The sequence below is a fragment of the Strongylocentrotus purpuratus genome, unplaced genomic scaffold, assembly GCF_000002235.5.
Source record: "Strongylocentrotus purpuratus isolate Spur 01 unplaced genomic scaffold, Spur_5.0 spur5_scaffold_9, whole genome shotgun sequence".
NCBI lineage: Eukaryota > Metazoa > Echinodermata > Echinoidea > Camarodonta > Strongylocentrotidae > Strongylocentrotus > Strongylocentrotus purpuratus.
This window is the reverse complement of record NW_022145615.1, coordinates 32,530,556-32,547,974: the sequence shown is the minus strand read 5'-3', so window position 1 is coordinate 32,547,974 and position 17,419 is coordinate 32,530,556. Positions and strand designations below refer to the sequence as shown.

General features: G+C 37.1%; 1 protein-coding gene across 1 annotated transcript; it reads left to right on the top strand.

Annotated features, from left to right (window-relative positions):
* Positions 1-674: 674 nt before the first annotated feature.
* LOC100893308 (poly(A) RNA polymerase GLD2) lies at positions 675-16,628 on the top strand. Its single transcript, XM_030977266.1, has 14 exons — positions 675-768; positions 1,934-2,073; positions 2,565-3,147; positions 3,799-3,913; positions 4,300-4,391; positions 4,825-4,888; positions 7,173-7,242; positions 7,843-7,879; positions 8,982-9,021; positions 9,803-9,931; positions 10,521-10,567; positions 10,793-10,924; positions 11,114-11,246; positions 11,954-16,628. Exons 2-14 carry the CDS (start codon positions 1,952-1,954, stop codon positions 12,094-12,096), a joined length of 1,707 nt encoding a protein of 568 aa, XP_030833126.1. The 5' UTR covers positions 675-768; positions 1,934-1,951; the 3' UTR covers positions 12,097-16,628.
* The last annotated feature ends 791 nt before the right edge of the window (positions 16,629-17,419 follow it).

Sequence of the window (17,419 nt, the reverse complement as noted above, 5' to 3'; positions counted from 1 at the left end):
TCTCTCTTTGTCGTTCTCTCTCTCTCTCTCTCTCTCCCTCTCTCTCTCTCTCTCTTTGTCGTTCTCTCTCTCTCTTTCTCTCTCTCTCTCTCTCTCTCTCTCTCTCTCTCTCTCTCTCTCTCTCTCTCTCTCTATTTTCCCCTCCCACCCCTTCCTCGGCCTAGCTCCTAATCAATTTGGGCAATTTTTAACTAAGTTGTTTCAACTTAATCACTAATATTCTAAATGATACCCGGTATTCAGAATTGTGCTGCCACGGGTGTCTGAAAAGCAGCCTTTTCAACAAGTGTTGTAAAAATCATCCTGTATACCAAGTTTGGGCTGAAGCAATTAATAGGTCAAAAGCCTTTACACATTGTTATTTCTCTCGAAAACAATAGCTGAATTAATTATTCCCGTTGATTAGTTGCAGCATTTAAATAGAAAATGTAACAATGCCAAATAAGACACAGGCAAGAAAAGGCTCATTTACAAGCAAAATTTATGATAATATCTTAGTTATGGTGAAAAAAAAAGCTTGTCTTCTTTCCAATCCCTATAAAGGTTACGAAGTACTATAAGGCTAATTGTCATCGAGTCATTCAAAATTAACAGTTTTACTTTCTTCTGATGCTGGTAACTTTGCTTTTTGGTCAATCGGGCAAGCGCACACGAAATTAGGTGGGAATAAAATTCTTATATTCGGGGTCATATGTGCGGCTTCCACTTTGATGTCTGGTAGCATTTTTCATTCATTTATATCTACCGATTTCCTGTGTGAAACTTAAGGTAAAGTTATTGTATTGCATAGGAAATTGAATTTGTGTTGGTAAGATAATTTTATCATGTAGAATTTGCTTTGATCTGATAACTGGAAGATAGATTGTGTGAAAACACGGCACGACACAAGGACCGAAATTTGAGTGGGACTCTGCCCGGAACTCTGGCGTGCTTGCATAGCCTTAACTGTAGTTGCTGTTCGCCTCTCACGACCGCGGGGTCCGACGGGGAATCCCAGAAACCATTTCTAAAATGGCAAATCCAATCCGCTGGACTTTGACCTATAATATTTGTAACAGAGCTTGTGATGTGATATGGCATTGCGCAATTAGTTTTGTATTGACATTTTTAGTTAAAGAATTCGTGCAAGATTCAACATAGAGTCAGCGGCACTTTGCTGTCAACAGAAATTAGGTCTAACAACATTTCCTTACTTTCAAGACAGAGTCACACTCACACTCACAGCACAGTTGAGTTAGACAGTCATAAAGTGTCAACAACTCATGGAAGTGTTTAGCCAGGCCAAGCATGGACCAAATTTACTGTCATGCCATTGCCACCTTAGCTTGATATTTTAGAACTAGTCTATTCGCATGAGTTGGAATGAATCCAATCATATCTCATTCTCATGACTCATTAATATCTGTTGAGACTTGAGTTGAAAGTGTTTTTATTCTTTTCTATCAATGTGAACAATTTTGTTATTCTGCTCACTTATGCAACATAACTAGATCTAGGCTAGATCTACTACAGTTTTGAACAGCAGTTTGAAAAAACAAACATCATTTTCGAGGATTGTATTTTTTATTTTTACTTCAAGATTAATTTTCAAGTGAATCCTTAGCCATTATGTAAGTAGACTTTATCAATGTGTGACTATTTGAATATTGTTTGCTTATACAAGAAGATCCAAAAGTGAATTGTTACATTGAAATATGTATAGTAAATCTTAATTTCTGCAAGATGACTTAACTGGGCATTGTCAGTAAAGAACTTTAATGTCAATTGTCTCAAATGCTGAGTAATTTTCATTACAATTTTGTACGGTTGGATGTCTGCAATACTTCTGGTTAGCCTGCATTCAATAAGATTCAAAAAGGAATGTTATGTTTGTTCATTATACCATTCAATTTTGATTTGTATGCATCATATTTTGATCAAATTTTAATTACAGGGAGACTCCAGCTTCAGTATGTCTGGTAACTATTACCAGCCCAATGGTGAGATGCAAAGACAGAGAGGTTTGAAGCGTACATACAATGACAGAGGAGATACCGGTTATGCTATATTGGACAATCCTCCCAGACAATATCAGTAAGTAATAAATGGGATGGTCTCTAAACTCTAACAAGTCACAAAGGATTTGCAGAAGGTTGAGATGTGTTTCAGGGAAATGGGAATTGAAATTTTCTTCTCACTTTTGTTTTCTAGGTACACTTTCTCTGCATATTTGTCATTTATTTTGCTATAGGCCTACCTCTGATAACTGATGCTATTAAGACAGGTGTTCCCTTTCTTTACAATTCCATTAATATCCTACTATTTCGGAACTGAATTTAATCTGGGTTATTTTAGGTTTACTACACATACAGGAATGAAGTGGTAAATTACTTTTTATTTCAACTTAGGTAATTGTTTCTGAGTATGCTAGGTGAATGGGATGTTCAGAAATAATTTTTGAAAAGAAGAAAAATTTGATGTAGTTGATACATACTTTGAATTTAGGTATTTTAGGTTAATGATTTTAATTTGGTAATATATGTTATAAAAGCCATGTATTAATTTGACTATTTGTCTTCTTCCAGCTATTCCAACGATTGGATACCTCCCGGTAGAAATTCAAAGGGATTGGTATCTCACAACTTTTACCACAACAGTAACAACATCCCCAACAAGATGCTACGGATGGAAAACTCTCGATCATACTCGACCTCATCAGTTCCATCATCATCCAGGTCATTGCCCTATTCTGAGGCTCCTCACTCACATAACTTTATGCAAAGGACTGTCATGAAAGGTCCTAGGAAACATTCATTATCATCATCATCATCATCATTATCAGCGCCTGCAGTAGCTACAAGGACCTCGCACAGTAAAGTTACCTTGGACAATGGTGTGAACTCCGACACAAGGAGTGACAAAACAAGGAGTGGCAAAAAAAGTGGAAATAGTACAAACACGAATAAGCACAAACACAGTGAAGATGAGGTTGATAAACCTGCCAAGTCTAAACAAGAAGTGGACAGTGGGACACAGAAGAGGAGAGTTTCATCACCAGCTTTGAGTAAGACAGAAGATACTACAAAGACAGATTCAGATAGTGAGGCTGCTGAGGCAGGCCCTTCTGGTAGCAAGAAGAACAAGAAAGACAGTGCAAAGTCTCAGGAGGTAAGGTAGTTTTTGAACTGCACTACTTGTAGCAACTTGTGCCCTCTATATAGCCAACAATAACTAAGCAAGACACGTATGGTCCTCTTTTTGTTATGTTAATTGAGAGCTGATTTGATGAGATAACCACCTGCCAGTGACGACGCATGGAGGTCTAATCCCTCCTGGCCAAACTAGTGCAGGATAGGCTTTAATTGAAAAACTCACAGGATATTACTCTAGATAGTTCAGATATATTTACATGTTGAATATTGTTCATTCCTCTTCTTTGTATTTATTCCATAAAAATAACATTGTTATTGTTGTTAGAAATCAAGAAAGGTAAAACTATATGAGAGTTTGTCTTAGGCGGGAATTTGGGTTGCCTATTTAGGCAATCGCAATTCGACTGATTTAAATTTTTGTTTTTGATTGCTTGGACTAGAGGGATAACAACATTCCTTTTTAGCAATGATTAGATTCAGCTTGGAGAACCTACAGGTGTAAAGACATTACTGATATTAGTAAACAAAAAATTAAAAAAAACGTTTATGAAATTTAGTGTTTTTGATAACCCTGTGGATAGAAAAGTACACTGCATAAATTATCTGGTTATGTGAAATTTACATTTATTATGTAATTTGAAAAATGTTTGGTTTTTTACGCCTGTAGATGTCAAGAAGGATATGGAGCTATTATGTTACTAACAAACAAAGCAAAGTAGAAGAGACTGTAAAAGAAGAAATGAGACAGAGGTTACAAGATTGCATCAAGGAAATCTACCCAAGTAAGTGACAGATATTATTTTCTTTTACTTTGTACTAACATTTTACCAATTTCCTATTGCACCATATTGTTTAATGAATTGTCAGTGAAATTTGATATATGTGTTTCATTCTGGCACATATAAGTGCTTTAAATGCTTTTAGGGAATCTTGCCTTCTTCAGTGTACTCACAATGAATTTATATTCATTTGATATAAGAAGGAAATGAAATATGTTTTGAATCTGATGTGTTTTGAAAAGTTTGTATAGGATACACCGTATCATATAGGTTGAAGCTACTATAATCATCAAAATCTTTGCTTATATTTGTATTTCCAAATTTGTTCATGTTTATGTCTATGTGATTATCAGTAATAGTTTTATCTGTATGCTTGTTTTGTTAATCAGATGCCCTTCTTATACTCGGTGGATCTTCATTGAATGGATTTGGCAGCAAGGGATGTGATGCTGATATGTGTCTTTACTTTAGTGATGCACCGGTAATGAGACTGTTGAGACAATTGTCTTTGTGTACTGCCCCCCCCCCCCCCCCCCCCCCCACACTCCCTGTGTCTGTCTGGCTGGCTGGCTGGCTGGCTGGATGTCTGTCTGTCTTTCTGTCTCTTCCTCCAGCTGTTTCTCCATCTGTCTTTCCCTTTCGCTCTGTCTGTGTGTCTCTCTTCCCCCCTCCCCATATTTGAGGTTTATAGGTATACTTTTGTCAATATTTGCATATGCCTAGAATATTAAGATGTAAGTAGGGATACAGTAGTTCCTTTATAAATGTGGTAAGAATATCACATCTGATTGCATATGCCTTTTGTATGAGAACCTAGGTATTGCTGCAGTAATTTACAGGAAGATTATTGTTGTGTTAAACATGAAAGAAGGCAGATTTTGTTTATTTTTTGTCTTCATTGATTTTCATTTCAGATCAGTCAGAAGGATGCTAGGGATGTTCTACTCACTCTCAGGGGATACCTACAACAAAGATGTTGTGAGTCACATAACTTACTTATGGCTTGATTAGATATAACGCAGAAAGCTGCCACCCCCCACCAAAAAAAAGGAAAAAAAAAAGCTGCAGCTTTGTTTGCCTTTTTAGTGAATATAAACTGTGCGCAACAAAGGTTCTACACTTATTCACTTAGCTCTGTGTGATAAGATACCGAAAGTAATAAAATATGATGCTTACCACACCTTATGTTCTGAAGAAAAATGCAGTGGTTTACTGCTTCATATCTGAACAAGGATTTATATTTTGTTCCGGCGATAATTTGAAAAGAATCGAGCGATTCAAACAAACTTGGAGGATGTAAGTATAATAATAATAATAATCCGGTTTTTATATAGCGCTCAATACACTGATCCAACGATGTGCCTAAGCGCTTTACAGATATATTATTACCCCGGTCATCGGATTCAGGCTTACCCGCACACAATGTGTGCACATTTTCCACTCCCTGGGGAGCATTCCAGCCAGTCGCCATTTTACAGGCGCACACTTGCTCATTCAACCACATGAACGTTCGCATCCTATTCATTGATATAAAATTTCACACTACTTATAGTAATAAGCTTCTGGTGAAATGTGGGGAAGTAAGAATTACACGCAAGGCAGAGGCATATTTGTGGACTGTGCACAGTTGAATACATGTAGCTCTTGTTTTAAGTAGAAATTGTGACTTTCTTTACAAAAATGTATAGCTTAATGGCATTTTATTGTTGTGAGTTTGAAATTCATGCATTTAGATTTAGTAGTAGATGTGAAACAGTGTGTTTTGTTCTCACGATTTACTTTGTTATGCCTCCGTTACGAAGTAGCCGGAGGCATTATGTTTTTGGGTTGTCCGTCCGTCCGTACGTCTGTACGTACGTACGTACGTACTTCCCATTCTCGTGATCGCGTTATCTCAAGAACCGACTGATGGATTCCTACCAAACTTTGGTCATGTATGTAACTTGCAGAGTCAATGAACTGATTAGATTTTGGGGTCATGAGGTCGAAGGTCAAAGGTCACAGGGCTCATTATGTATGCAAAAATAGCTTGTGATCGCGTTATCTCAAGAACCGACTGATGGATTCCTACCAAACTTTGGTCATGTATGTAACTTGCCGAGCCTATGAACTGATTAAATTTTGGGGTCACGAGGTCAAAGGTCACAAGGCTCATTACGTATGCGAAAAAAGCTTGTGATCACGTTATCTCAAGAACTGACTGATGGATTCCTACCAAACTTTGGTCATGTATGTAACTTGCAGAGTCAATGAACTGATTAGATTTTGGGGTCATGAGGTCGAAGGTCAAAGGTCACAGGGCTCATTATGTATGCAAAAATAGCTTGTGATCGCGTTATCTCAAGAACCGACTGATGGATTCCTACCAAACTTTGGTCATGTATGTAACTTGCAGAGTCAATAAACTGAATAGATTTTGGGGTCATGAGGTTGAAGGTCAAAGGTCACAGGGCTCATTATGTATGCAAAAATAGCTTGTGATTGCGTTATCTCAAGAACCGACTGATGGATTCCTACCAAACTTTGGTCATGTATGTAACTTGCCGAGCCTATGAACTGATTAAATTTTGGGGTCACGAGGTCAAAGGTCACAGGGCTCATTACGTATGCGAAAAAAGCTTGTGATCACGTTATCTCAAGAACTGACTGATGGATTCCTACCAAACTTTGGTCATGTATGTAACTTGCAGAGCCAATGAACTGATTAAATTTTGGGGTCACGAGGTCAAAGGTCACAGGGCTCAATATGTATGCAAAAATAGCTTGTGATCGCGTTATCTCAAGAACCGATTGATTGATTCCTGCCAAACTTAGGTTATGTATGTATCTTGCAGAGCCAATAAATTGATTAGATTTTGGGGTCAAGGTCAAAGGTCATGGGGCTCATTATGTATGCAAAAATAGCTTGTGATTGCATTATCATTAGAACTGATGGATGGATTACCATCAAACTCAAGACATGCATATATATATGTATTTTGCATTTGAGGTCATGAGTTCAAAGATCAAAGGGTCATACATGTATATGAGAAATAGCTCGTATAATCACGATATTCTGAGAACCTGTTATGGATTACAACCAAACTTGAATTTGAAATATTTCTTCCGTTTTGGGTTGTAAAATTGCTCTATGACGGAGGCATCACTTTCGACTGCGCGCAGTCGAAGTTCCATCTAGTTTTTTATAAGATTAGTAGAGATTGGTAGATGCTTTATTCATTTGATTGTTTTATAAATTGCTCTTTATCTTATTTTGTGACAGCATTCATCAAGAATATGAAAGTCATCTTTGCGAAGGTTCCTATACTCAAGTTTCAGCACAAGAGATTCAGGTATTTTGTTACTGATTTTGACGTATGATCTCCACACTTATTTCAGAATTTAAATTGCATATGTTGTACAGTAAAGGGCTTGTTCAGATATGCGATGATAAACCGCCACAAATAACCGGCACATTACACTTATGTCATCACAAAAAGAATAACTGTTGTGGTTTACCGGGTCATTTCTGGACGAGGTTTAACTTCAGCACGAGAATGTGCAGGAAATGAGGGCATAAGTTTGTGAGGAAGTGGGAGAAATAAAACAATTCTAACTAGATAAAAATCAATGTAAGCTAGGAATGGAAGAACAAAATTGAGCAGGCTTTCGATCTTGAAAATAAATTAAAGTAGAAGTAGAGAGAAAGCTGGTTAATACAGAAAGGATCAAAGAGTAAAAAATGGTGAAGTATGTCATTCAAGAGAGGAAGCATAATAACAAAAAAAGAGAGATTATTTGAAGTAAAAGTAGAAACAGAATTACGAGGGGTAAACAAAATTGAGAACTAGACAACGAAGGGAATTAGTAGATAAAAGGAGCTGAGTGGATTATAATAGAATAATTCTGGCATTTAGTTTAATATTTTCCCCATCTCTTATTGTGTGTTTCAGGGATCTTGAATGTGACCTCAATATAAATCATCATACAGTAAGTATTGATTTTTCATTATTAAGTTAAAAGGAAAATCTAAGCAACTTCTTCTGACAGCAGAAAAACTTAGGGAATCAGATCAGTGATGGCTTGAACGTAATCGGACAAACAATAGGAAAGTCAAATGTTTTTAAAGTGTTTTTAGAGGACCTACATGTAAAATGATATGCTATCCAGGGGTGTACGCAGGGGGGGGGGGGGGGGGGGTTGGGGTTGAACCCTCCCCCCTCAATTTTTTTTTGTGTGGGTTTTTTTGGAGCAAAACCCCCCTCATTTAAAACAAATAAAAAAATTAAAAAAAATTGTACTAATGGGTGACCAAAAAGAGGTGACCTTACCCCCCCCCCCCCCCCGAACGGTACGAAATATGTGCACATCCCCCCCTGATGCTATCCATAATATATTTTGAGTAGGTGAAGGATCTTTGGAGAAAAAAAGAAATTAACCATAAATTTGTACTTGACAAACAGGAGAGTTAGCCTCGACTCAGTCAAAATCCACTGACCAAATTGGCAATTTCAGGTTTACACAGATAAAGTGATTTCATATTTCAAACATTGATACTTTCTTATGATTTGTCCTATTGATTAACAAAAACCAAAAAAAAATCTGCTTTCTTACTAATGACGTCATTGCAAAGGTTGGATTTCCCTTTAAAATAGATACCAGTATGCAAATTAATTAAGTTGACTTATCACACTTCCTTTCCATCATGCCACCAGTAAGTGGCCAGATGGTGTTTATTTATATAATGTGTCACAGTCTCCAAATCTGTTATGAATAGCAAAGCTGATATTTATGATATAGATAATATACATGTACACATCTGAACACCTCCTCTATGTTTTATCCACATTCGAGCAACCCCTGACATAACATTGCATGTTGTCAATCGAGACAAAAGAAGAGCCCGTGCGGGATTGCTGGATAATATTCTAATATTGGTTATATGTAGGAGATTTAATATACAGAAGCAAAGAAGGAATTATTAGGTAATCATTTGATCAAGTTGGCATTTGTTTTTATTTAAAGGTAATAATGATCATTGTAAGAATACCAGGAATTTTTTATATGCGTTTGTAATTTGTTTGTTATGCAGGGTGTTCGCAATACAGCTCTTCTCCAAACATACTCAGAATGTAAGTGATCGCTTGTTTTCTTTGACTTTTCACCGTAGCATTAGATTTTTATGATATTGGCAAATATTAACCTGTAAAAAAAGGGCTTAGTTTCCCATTTCAAGATTAGTACATGAATACAGATAAAACTGAATGGACTTTGTAATCGTAAGGCTCTTGTCTATTGAGCAGCTCAATATTTGTGGATCATTCCAACAAAATAATTGTTTTCTTTTTTCAATCTTGTCTGAGTCTATAATGTTACCACCACAATCAAGGTTATCATTTATATGTAGGTTTTTATAGTTTAGGATTTATTGTGATTAATTTTACAAGAAATGTACTTCAAAAATTTCAGAAGAATGTTTTGAGCATTCGAAGTGTACCAACTACCTGAATATGTGTACACCTAGAATGCATAAAAATCAATCTTTAACAAAGAGAAACTTAACCCTGCAATCTCTGGGCTAACAGATAAGGAGTATCAAGAAAATTAAGAATAACATAAAACCTTGTGCTTGGAACTCAAATCAGACTTGGGTTCTGTGCAACCCTACTTTATGTGAGCTCTTACGGGTGCGTTGAGAGTCTACTTACATGTTGCTTTCATGTTAATAGAGATTATAATATTTGTAATATTCTCTTTACAGAAATAATTTTGAAGCTCATATTGAGAATGAATTATTATGGAACTCACTAATATACAGAATACAGCGATTGGTAGACTATAACCATATTATTGCTAATGATAGGATTTCAATGAGTGGATAATAACGATTTCCCACTTGTTATTGTTGCACAGTGGATTGGCGTGTGGCTCCCTTGGTGATGCTGGTAAAGCAGTGGGCTAAGAACCATGGTATCAATGATGCCAGCCAAGGAACGCTTTCCTCCTACTCCTATGTCCTCATGATCATCAACTACCTCCAAGGTAAGGCGTAGCCCCGTACCGACTCCAAACTTACAAAGTCTTAGTTTGAAGTACCCGGTAGTGTAATTATATAGATATATCGACTGCTATGAGAGGCCTGACTGTTGGCTCTCGGGGACGTTGCATCCTCCCATGACCCTGAGGCGCACCTGGGTTGTCATGGGAGGATGCAACATCCCTGAGAGCCAACAGCCAGACCTCGAATATTAAAGCAGTCGATATGTCTTTTATATACCAAATTGACACAAAAATCTACCAAGAATTCTTACTTATCCTTTTCTTGAGTAAAGATTGGTGAAAACATCACAGAAAAACTGACAGTCTGTCTGTTAATCTTCGCTGGAAAGCTGACTGAATATTACAATCATTTGGGAATCGCAGACAAAAAGCACTGTATGGTATCTGCCCTTACACAAACTAAGTTTTAACACGTAAACCAATGGGGATCGCAGCATAATTTTACTATTTTCCCGGTACCCGAAATCTTGCCGGAATCTCACTCATGAACTAACCTGGCCTTTGTTGTACATGTTGTAACTTGTCAGTAGAATGATGATGGTGTTTTGTTTCTTTCTTTGTCTCGTCTTAGTTGGATGTAAACCTCCTGTAGTGAACTCAGTTCAGGCACAGGAATGGGTAAGACACTTTTGAACGCTCACTTTATTTTTCTTCTCCAGATCTGTTCTTGATAGAATTCGTTCTTGCTTTGTGATAATTTTGGTGGCCCAAACAACATTTAGCAAAAGGCAAATTATTTATTGTAGCTTGTAGACATTTTCTTTAAAAATTGACACTTTCGTTAATGATTATGATGACCTTTGCTGTGTATTTATAACATATATGCTATTGTTTTGTTTACAGGGTCGAAGCGTGTTCTCAGATCGTCAGAGTATACTCTATTCATGGAATAGACTGTATGATCATCCCAAGAACTATATGAATGATCCTAGAAACCAGTCCAAGAATTCTCAGGATCTCTACTCACTTCTCAAGGTTAGTCACTTCCTCATAACACTTTCATTTTTTATATTTTTTGTGAGGGAACTTTAAATAAAAATTAAGTGCTTGAGTTGAGTTTTTTGTTGTTGTAATGAATCATAGATTAGATATATTTTACATTATAGTTTGCCATGTGATATTTGAGCTGAGTCCTACTGAACTGCATGCATTTCCTTTTTGCAGGGTTTCTTTGAATACTACACCAACTTTGACTTTGAGAATACAGTGATCAGCATCAGACTAGGCAGCTGCTTCCCATGTACCCTTCTACCTCCTAATCATCAGGGATGGAGACAAAAGTACATCTTCATTGAAGGTAAGAATAGGATGTCCAGCAAACTCTTCTTCCTTTTCTTTCTCCTTCGCCATCCCTTACACTCCCTTGCTCTACTGCTCCCAGTATTACCACCCGCCTCAAGATCATCAAGGCAGGACATATCTTTATTGATGATAAGAGTTCACTGTAGGGTATCCAGGAAATCCCCCTTCTTCCTCCTCCTCCTCCTCTTCCTCCTCCTCCCCCCCCCCCCCCCCCCCCCCCTCCTCCCCTCCTCCTCCTCCTCCTCCTCCTCCTCCTCCTCCTCCTCCTCCTCCTCCTCCCCTCCCCTCCTCTCCCCCTCCTCCTCCTCCTCCTCCTCCTCCTCTTCCTCGTCCTCCTCTTACTACTCCTCTTCTTACTACTCCTACTCCTCTTCCTCCTCCTCCTCCTCCTCCTCCTCCTCCTCCTTCACCCTAATGTCATTATTTGTGTTGCTAACTTCAAGGTATGGGGGCTTCTATCAAGCTCATAATCATAAGCTACTAGACACTCTTCTTTGCTTGGAGACTTAATAATATATATATCCTGCTGTGCTGAAACAGAATGATGATTATGAAATCATCAGCTAGAGTTTTATGAGACAACAGACGTTTTAGGAGCCTGGTCTCATGGTTATTGTAGGATAATGTTTGAAAAAAATTGCAATAATTTCATGTGACTATTTTACCTGACAGTTGTGTTCTGTTTTACCTCTGATCTTGCAGAGCCTTTTGACCGAATCAACACGGCACGTTCCGTCTTTGACTGGGGCCGATACAGACAGATCCTGGAGACTTTGGAGGAAACTTATGAATCACTATGCAAGACCAATGACCTTGACCTGGACAGCTTCCTTGGCTACAGCTGATGATGGCTCAAAGCCCTCTGTCTAGAGCTAGCTATGGTAGGAATCAGTGTTTCTGTGTCGTGTACCAGTTGAAGCCAAGCATTGGATATTGGAGCAACGTGTGCACTCTCAGGCTCCAAGCTGTGTGATGATAACCATTAGACATCTCAGGTTTGCTGATCTGGAATTAACCGGCAATCCTGCATTAATATTGCATCATTCTGAAGATGATGGACTTTTGTTGAATGATTGGAAAGCCTCAGAAAGTGATGCTAGGTGTGGTGCCCTAGCCCTACATGCTCAGTGGTCATTGATCTTATGTGTAAAGTTAATCATGGGATGTGATTTATGATACCTGCTCTAGCAACGATTGCTTTGCTGTCATTTTCCTATACTAATCAAAGTCCACAATTCAACCCATGACCCAACACTATACATAGCACTTTAAACACTAACCCTTACTTCACATCTAATCCCATACCCAATCACAACCCTAACCTATTTCTTTCTGGAAATATAGCCCAGAGAACATGTGGCTGGAGCATATCATGTAGGATCACACTCAAGAAATTTCAGGTTTGTTTGTCTTGAGTCCTTTGTGGGGTCTCTGACATGAGCGTTTATCGTTCCCGACGTGACACACTTTGTAAGGGAAAAAAAGAACCCTTTTAGAATGCGACAATCACCAGCATATCACCGGGTTAAATATCACATTTAGGTCACCAAGAGTTTAGAATCTATGTCGTGTCGGTGTATAATGAGACCCTTCATGATATCAGCTGCACATGGTTTGTTGTATGGAGTGATTCTTTCTCATGAAATATTTAAGTTGTGACACAAAAGAGATTAAAAAGTTGTAGTAACTTTAAACAAGACATTTGCAATATTAAGAAGTACCAGGGATGCCAAACAATGAGCACTTAACATTAGTTGCCCCTGATTTGAAGGGTCTAAGATCAATTGAGAGCAATTATAACTACCATATGACATGAAATCTCTATTCACATGACTCGGTGAATATTGGTGCTTGCAGCGAGTGTCTTTTCACCAATGTTTAATTACTCTGTTCGCATTGCTGGTTGAAAACAGCTCTGTTTTCGTCATTATTATCTCAAATTCTGAATGAAGTTTAGATACTTTCCCTCAGATTATGGTTTCAAACTCAAGATCCCATGTTAACCCAAGCTGAGAATACCAACTCAAATCCTGTTGCTTACGGCTTGTTCACATACGACGTAGTAGTCCGTAGCATTATTTTATGACATTCGCGTAATGTGCTTTAAATTTCTATACATGTATCTTATAACACACATATAGTGAGTGTGCGTTGGACCTTGGTTGTGCGTGCACACTTTTTCATTTCCTCTTGCCGTTAAATCGTACATCACAAGAAAACATCTTGGTCTCCTGTGTTGTATGTGAACAAGTCATCAGTCTTTCATTTTTCTTCAGAGCATGTTTTCCCACATTCTTATGGGGCATCGTGGCTGTGAGGTGCATATTGTACCACTCTTGGACCCTGTTTTATAAAACTTGTTATCGATTACAAATTTCATAATTAAGTGACCAAATATGCTATCAGCCAATCACATGCATGATATGAGTAGGTCATATCAGTTTTGTACATTGTTTAATATTGATAACAAGTTTTATGAAAATGGGGACCTGAATGGCATTTTCACCAAAGATTGTAATCATCAGGTACAAAATAAGGAATTTACCTCTTATCTGGTGTGTCAAAATGATTTATGCAAGCCAATATTAGATACATGCATTCCTCTGTATGTGTCATCATCCACTGTTAAAGGTGGAGGATTTTCAACAAGGCATGCATTGTTTATGTTTCTGCTTTGGTAGATAAGCTTGCAATGTTGTGTTTATCAGTTAATATCATTATTGTCAACGTTACCATTGGGTTTGCATAGAACAGCGCTGTGTGGTACTACTCCTCATGGAGCTACTGAATGTAATTGATACAGTGATGTGGAAGCTTGTCATGGATTTGACTCCTTTCTTTAATGAACTATATTGTAAAAGGTCATGTCAGGTCGTGTCAGGTCATGTCAGGTCAAATACATATAACTTGAACTTGGGTTTATGAAAAGGAGACCAACTGCTTGAAAATCATCATGGATAGATTCTAATCAAAAGATGAATATATTGACTGAAGCAGCACTGAGCATTTTTTTAGCCATATATTTTAAGAGGCAACAGTAAATCATTAGGAATTTAGATTTATGGCGCAAACTAATATTTTGGAAATAACGAAAGAATGTTGTAAAAGATGTCCAACTTTTGCAAAATGATGATTATGTAGGATTGTAGGGCCTCTTACTTGATTTGTGTTAACTTTGAGATATGAGAAAGAGATAGTAGCCAGATGCAAGGATTTATAAAATATGAATTCCTTCTGATATTTTAGGCCTGTCAAGATTTTGGGAACCTTATTATACATTTGAAGGTATTATACCTGCCAATGAAATACTTCCAAATGTATGCTTTGAGACAGACTAAAAACATTAGTTAGTTAATGACTACCAGAGATGTCAAGTAACAATTGCCTGTTACAAATATTTGTTGTTGTTTTTAGTTCCGGTAATGTAAATTTTCCATTATGATTAATGTCACTGTTTAATAACAGGATGAGGATATGATATTGACCCAAAGACACATCATACCAAGATCAGGGACCCCGTTTCACAAAGCCTTTTTTCAATGACAAATGACAAAAAGCAGTGACAACTCTGCTGATAACCAATCGGAAGCAAGGATTTCAGTAGCTTATAGCAAAGACTGTCATTTGTTGCTGAAGACATGTTTTGTGAAACGGGGCCCAGGATGGGTGATTCATATAACTTGTTATCAATAACAAGCTGAATTTCTATCACAAATTTGCTCTTAGCCAATCAAATGCCACGATTGCACCAGCTTATAACAGTTATTGTATTAACTTGTTATTGATAACAAGTTTTATTATTGAAACAGGTCCCAGGAAGGGTGATAAATCATTCAAAGTCATGTATTGTAAATCTTCTGTTTGTATACCACAATATTGTGTACCATGTGCGTCATTGTAATTGTCATTGTAGCTGCCATTAAGCCCACCACATAATATGATCCAATAGATAGCTTTTTGATTTCTGGTGGGAATAACACCATTAGTATATTCATACAAAAAAACGTGTGAAATCTTCCAAATTGCAGTTTCTATAGGTCATACAAGTAGTAAACATTGAATTTGCTGGGTATCAAAGTCTTTCAGAGACCTATGCAGAAAAGACCAAAAAGACACCAAAGCAGCTCCAGGGTCCTGTTTCACAAAACTTGCTATCAGTGACAAAGGACAGTTTTTGTTATGCTAGTGAAATACTTGCTTCTGATTGGTTATCAGTATATTTGTCATTGATTTTTGTCATTTGTCATTGAAAAAAGGCTCTGTGAAACGCGTCCCAGATTAAGCTTTCATTTTTCTCTGACTGGGAGGCTCAAGTTCCCACTATTTCAAATTTAATCAGGAAGATTTTACATGTTTATAGTTTCAAATGTAATTATTGCAATCTCTTTCTAAATTGGTTGGCAGCTCAATACACCCTTCCAAGGTTACACAAGTGCTCATGCACCATCATGGGCGCCATTTTGATTGGCGAGTAAATATTGCAAGTAACATTTATTTCATGCAGCATGCAGAGCGCATGTGCCGATATGATGTGAGCGCACACGGCAGGCAGGGGCGCTACAATACATGCGCGTCTGACAAAATTGATGACACAATATTTACTCGCAAATTAAAATGGCGACCTTATAACCATGAAGGGGTGTATTCAAAGAATATGTGTTGGGCTCTACTTATAGACAGTTATACATTCATCTGTTCATATTTCTTGTCTCTCTTCCAGTTGTGACTACTTCGTGTTCTGTAATATGACATAAACAAGCAGAGCTTATAAAAAATATACGTGGGTTTTAAGGCTTACAACATGAGACATACCATCTGAAGTACATGGTGCAATTTTTATGTATTTCTGCTTGTGTATAGAAGTGCTATATTGAGAATCCCTAGGAAATACACTCAAACGTAAGTTTGGGAAATGTATGAAAACATTTTTGTTTGTAAAGAGCTTTGTTGAATTATTTATAGTATGTGATTGTCCAATAACCAAGTTATTGGTAGATATGTCATTGCAAAAGTAATTTCATTAAAAAGTAACAAGTACTGTATGTCAAGCTAACAAGCTCATAATCTTTTATTGTAGATGGTATGGCGAAAAGCTGGTGTGTCACAAAATACTGTCAAAAATCTGTATTTGACTGTGTTTGTGAACTAGTGTAGATATAGTCGAGTATAGCTTTCATATTCTGGATAGCAAATAGAAAAAGAATATTTTGCTGCTGGAATTTTATGTAGTATATTTTATGTTTCATGATATCAGGATTTCAGTATCTCTGATTTTTATTTTTGTGTATGATGCCATGAGGGGTCAGGAGAAACGTGCTGTTCTGTGATTATGTTGATTTTTGTTTATAATAAAAGGATATATTTACAACTATTAAAATAAATGTAGTGTTTGTTTTTATATGGAGTGGTACTCGATTTTTGTCATGATCCAACATGGCATACAACTGCATAAAACACTATAGGTTGGTTTCCTCGCGTAGAATCAACAAGTCATATGAATGAATTGTTTAATACTCTTATCAAACTTGTGAAAATTGGTTGCCATGGTTTTGCCATTGTTTAAACACTATTAGCTTTGATATTCACATTTACTCATCCTCTTGCAAAGTAAACTTGATAGAAAGTGTAATTTCTTCAAACTCAATGTCCAGTAGTCTCCTCAAATTTCAACCCTATGCTGGGTGTAAGCATTTGTCCAAAATCAGGAAAGTTACTCTGAGGTGTCGGCTTTCATTTTGTTAAACATGATCTTAGACCCGGGGTCGGAGTCAACTGAATGAGCATAATATGGACCAAGCATTTGAAGTCTTTGAGAAGAGTTCCTTGTAATGTGTAATGAGTAACAACATTTTAGCCCTTGTGAGATGAGTATTTTCTCATTGTTAAAGATGGTTAATCCCTTTTGCAAACCTAAAAACCTGAAGTTCCATCAATCCAGTCGTATATGGAAGAGGTCTATTATCACATGTAGGAACCTCCCACCATATAAAGACAATGGAAAATGGCCTTCAACAAATAAATTTGGAATATTTAATTCCAGATATCTATTTTCTAGACTAAAAAGATATTTGTAAATTATTGAAATTTAATTTGAATCTTACATGTATATCTGTTGAATTGAGAATAGCTCCCTCTGCGGCTACATAAAAACAGCACAAGATTTTCATT

What these genes read in the sequence shown, in the direction of transcription:
- LOC100893308 (XM_030977266.1), top strand. Translation starts at nt 1,952, where the DNA reads ATGTCTGGTAACTATTACCAGCCCAATGGTGAGATGCAAAGACAGAGA. An exon ending in ATACCTACAACAAAGATGTT is followed by an intron (nt 4,889 to 7,172) that starts GTGAGTCACATA and finishes ATTTTGTGACAG; the next exon opens with CATTCATCAAGAATATGAAA. An exon ending in AAAGTACATCTTCATTGAAG is followed by an intron (nt 11,247 to 11,953) that starts GTAAGAATAGGA and finishes CTGATCTTGCAG; the next exon opens with AGCCTTTTGACCGAATCAAC.